General features: G+C 43.7%; 1 protein-coding gene across 1 annotated transcript; it reads left to right on the top strand.

Annotated features, from left to right (window-relative positions):
• Positions 1 to 838: 838 nt before the first annotated feature.
• On the top strand, positions 839 to 3,881 carry LOC142930458 (fructosamine-3-kinase-like). Its single transcript, XM_076072814.1, has 3 exons — positions 839 to 1,010; positions 1,819 to 1,976; positions 2,730 to 3,881. Exons 1-3 carry the CDS (start codon positions 855 to 857, stop codon positions 2,746 to 2,748), a joined length of 333 nt encoding a protein of 110 aa, XP_075928929.1. The 5' UTR covers positions 839 to 854; the 3' UTR covers positions 2,749 to 3,881.
• The last annotated feature ends 425 nt before the right edge of the window (positions 3,882 to 4,306 follow it).

Raw genomic sequence — 4,306 nt, 5'->3', positions numbered from 1 at the left:
ACTCAAACCATGAAGAAGAACCCTCTTGAGGAGCCTTTCAAAACCATCACTTTACCCTACATTGCTGGGATCACAAAAAATATCTCCAAAATCTTGAATAAACACAAGATCCAGGTCCGTTTCAACACATTACATAAAATCCGTGATCTGGTTCCGTCTGTAAAAGATGTGATTCCGGACATACAATACCCTGGTGTCTACAAACTAAGTTGCCTCTGTGATAGTAGTTACATTGGAGAAACCAAACGCCATATCTCGGACCGCATTCGTGAACATAAAGCAGACCTTAAACACGGTAGGACCAACACCTCGGCCGTAGCAGATCATTGTTCTAATTCAGTAGGCTCACATGCCATTGACTTTTCCAAGACGGAGGTTCTTTGTAAGCCATCTGGCTTCCATGAGAGATTCCTTCATGAGGCTATCCACATATACAAACACAGAGACAATTTCAACCGAGAAGATGGATTCTATCTTAGCAATCATTGGAAAGATTTGATAAATCATTTCAGTTCTTGATTGATTGTTCACGCTTACAGTGGCTTTCAGACAGCATACATAAAAACAAATTTCGTCTCCCCCCTCCTCTTTTCAAAAAATAGATGGACTAGTCCTGGCAAACAGCCAATCGTTGCGCGTGACGCAAACGTTATTTTTATATAAATAAATAAAGATGCCGTTTTCAAAATAAATTTATGCAAACCGACACACCTGATGATGACCGTTTGAGTTATGGTCGAAACGTCGTGAGAATTTTTTATTGTTTTATATATATTTTGTTATTTTGTTGTTTCTCTTCAACGTGACTTTACCGAAAAAAACTAAGAATAGGTATTATTTGCTTATGTTTTTAAATGTCTGTAATAAAACTATATTTATGCCACCAGCTGAATGAGTGGCAGGAGGACTGGGTGACGTTCTTCTCACGGCAGCGACTGCAGCTTCAGCTGGACATGATAGAGAAGGACTACGGTGAACGGGAAACCCGCGAGCTCTGGTCTCGGCTTCAGGTTCGTAAGCCGTTTCACTCTCGCCCTTAACCCTTTACCGTTCCGAGACGACTGCTCATTTCAGAATGGGTCTCGTTCACCACCGAATCTCGGAACGCGCAAGCGGTTCAGCGGTAATTTTATTTAGAGAGGCATAGCGCCGTTGTTTTTAAAGACATTGTACACGCCACAGAGCACCGTAGCGACAGGACAGCACTCTATTATAGCTGGTACCAAACTGTGCTACACACCTTCCCGCACGGCCTTGTGGGATCCTCGGTACCGATAAAGTTATTTAATATTTACTTCCTATTACGTTCCGATGACGTACACGAGATTCAGCGGTGAATGGGATGCACCCCGCAACTTGCAGTCATCTCGGAGCAGGAAAGAGTTAATACATGCAGCAGTGTAGTTCATCATGTGCACAAAGGTAAAGTGGTGTTTCACACGCAGGCTTTCGCGACCAATATTATTCATGATAAAGTTTTTTTTGGCTTAGATCGCGTAAGTGTAAATGCGTCGTACACCCACATCCACCCAACACAGCCCATTAGTAATGTTTCTGACATGAACAGAACGTGCCATTTATGTTATTGCTCGGCACTCTGGTGTGTTAGAGAGGAAACGCAGAACATTTTCAAACGAGTACGACCTTTAGCTGGTGATTACAACCAGCATCATCAAGCAATTGCCAGAAGCGTTCTGACTTCTGGCAATTGCCTAATGGCAATTGGAGTGGGTGTACGACGCATGTAAATTTATGCGATCTAACTCGAAAAAAACGTTATCATGAATAAAATGGTGTTGTTTTTTGCGTGGTGTGCAGCTTCGGTTGGGGGATTTTTTCCGGGACGTAGAGGTGGTTCCGGCACTGCTCCACGGTGACCTATGGACTGGGAACGCTGCAGAGATAAATGAAGGGCCCGTCATCTTTGACCCAGCCTCCTTCTATGGGCACTCGGAGTACGAGCTTGCCATCGCTGGGTAAGAAAAAACTACAAACAACCAAAACAATAGCAGCAACTGCCGTTCACTGCCCTGTCTGTGGCATGCAAGGTTCATTCGTATAACCTCAGTGTGGCAAGGGCTGGCTCATTAAATAAATAACAGAGACCAGGTAGAGTTGTGGTTGAGATGTCTACATGCTGAGGTCTCCACCCTCTCTATTTGCTAACTTACAAAGATTCATCCTTCCTTGCTAAGGCTTTTTGGGCAAATCCTGTTAAAGCTGATACGGTGCACAAAACAATAGTGGAACGATAAAACTCTTACTTATCCACGGCACTTGAGGATGCTTGAATGTTCCAAAAACACAGTTTGTCGAACAAGGAACCCCTGGTTCAGAGACAAGTTGCCACTGATGTGCTTTACCAGAAATCCAAGCTGAAGATAATTCATTACACGTCAAATGGAATTCAAACCCTCAGAGCTGGGATATGCTTCAGTGAACAAAAACACATTTGACATGATGTTTACTGTGCAGCCATTGGTGACCAAGTTGAGACCACAGCATTCCTGCCCTCAATTCGCAGGAACGTTTGTTGATAGATGGCTCACTGAATTTTGAACGGAGGACCTCAATGGCATTGGGTCGGTGCTCTGACATTGAAATTAACCTCGAGCCACTCAATTTTCTGCATTACGTTGAATTTGTGAAAATGTTGTTCATTGTTATGTTGTTCGTGCTGGAACAGCAGCATTGTAAGATTTTGAATGTTTGGTGTTGTTTGGGTACAGGATGTTCCAGGAGCTTTAGCTCCACGCTTCACTCATCCTACCACGCTCTCATCCCAAAGTCACAAGGCTTCGGCAAGAGCCAGAAGCGCTAGCAACTCTTCCACTACCTGAACCACTGGAATCACTTTGGGACAGGATACCGAGGGTCATCCATCTCCACCATGCGCAGTCTCCTCAAGTGAATGAACGGTGCAGGAAATCGTGGGCTATGGTGTATGACTATAAAAATTCTTATCGGCCATGATATACATTGTTGAATAAAGGCCTTCCCTAAGCCACCACTAAATCTCACGAAACTTGTCCATTTAAATGCTGTGCAATGCCCTAGGCATTCCACGTGAGTGTGACCGGGGGTCCCTTTGTTCCACATCCTGGCCGTGATCTCCACGCGAAAACTGGGTCAGTTAATGTCCGAATCAGAATCTTTAATTAGGCTGGACGAATCTGATGAGCTATAAAGCTCTTTTTTCACATATGTCCAGTCGGGGCGAGTCAGAAAGTTACAACAACAAACAACAGTACAAACAGATGGGAGGGCAAAGTAAAGGAATGCGAAGCAAATTTTGACTTAAAACTTTCGTGACTGCAGGAAATCATATTCTTGGTTCTTTCGGTAAAGTCACGTAAACAACAAACAAAAACAATAAAATAAAGATCGCTTGTGTTGCGATTGAAACGTCCTGGGTTTTTTGCTTTTATTATTTTCAATTGATTTTTTGGGGGTTATTTATTTTCTTATTTTTTTATTTCATTTGAATTTTATTTCTTGTTTTCTATTTACGTGACTTTACCGAAAGAACCAAGAATATGAACGCTAACCAAGTCATGAAATAAAAATATATAAGAGTTCAAATTGCATTAGAGCATCAATTCCTGCCAAATTTTTTTATCACCAAATGCCATTTTGGGCAATGCAGCATAACAAAAACAATCCCAGATGTTTGGCTAGTACCAGTTACAGTGTATGTTTTTGTTGTTGTTTTGCTATGGGAGTAAACCCATGCAGAGAAAGGGACCAGAATTAGGAAAGCGAAGCCAGGCACTCCTTCAGAAGATGCCATGCACGGGCGTGACCACTGCACCACCCTGACGCCCAAACAAATGGAATTCAAATAATCTACAATACTGGCAAATAAACCCTATTAGTATCAACCGAATGTCTGGACAATCTGACCCCCTCTACACAAGCAACAGCTGAGAGTCAACGCTGTGATGTTGTGCGATTGGTGCAAGCGACCCATCGTTGTGTTTTAATGTTGAGCGGTTAAACTTGCACTGTTGTGGGGTGAGGTCAAGGCCGATGGCTGCTTCCAGCGGTGTCAAGATGAGCGTTTTGAAGAGGCTCGCGAAGGATGATACTTGGCAGTTGGGTGCAGTCTCCCTCCATTAACAACAGAGGGCAGAGGAGCGACGCTCACAACAATTGGCTGAGCACTGGGCGTATACAACGCATGAAGTCGGCAGCAAGTTTATCTCAGGGAGTTGACCCGCACACGACAACTGGGTCTGTCCCGCGTGTTCACGCTATAATGCGGCTGCCTTCATTTAGGGAACGCGCACCGCCATAAGGCGACTTG

This window comes from Petromyzon marinus, chromosome 39 (genome assembly GCF_048934315.1).
Source record: "Petromyzon marinus isolate PM22_M1 ecotype Great Lakes invasive population chromosome 39, UKy_Petmar_22M1.pri1.0, whole genome shotgun sequence".
Classification (NCBI taxonomy): Eukaryota; Metazoa; Chordata; class Hyperoartia; order Petromyzontiformes; family Petromyzontidae; genus Petromyzon; species Petromyzon marinus.
Note: the sequence above shows the minus strand (reverse complement) of the source record. Positions and strands in the feature narration are given on the sequence as shown.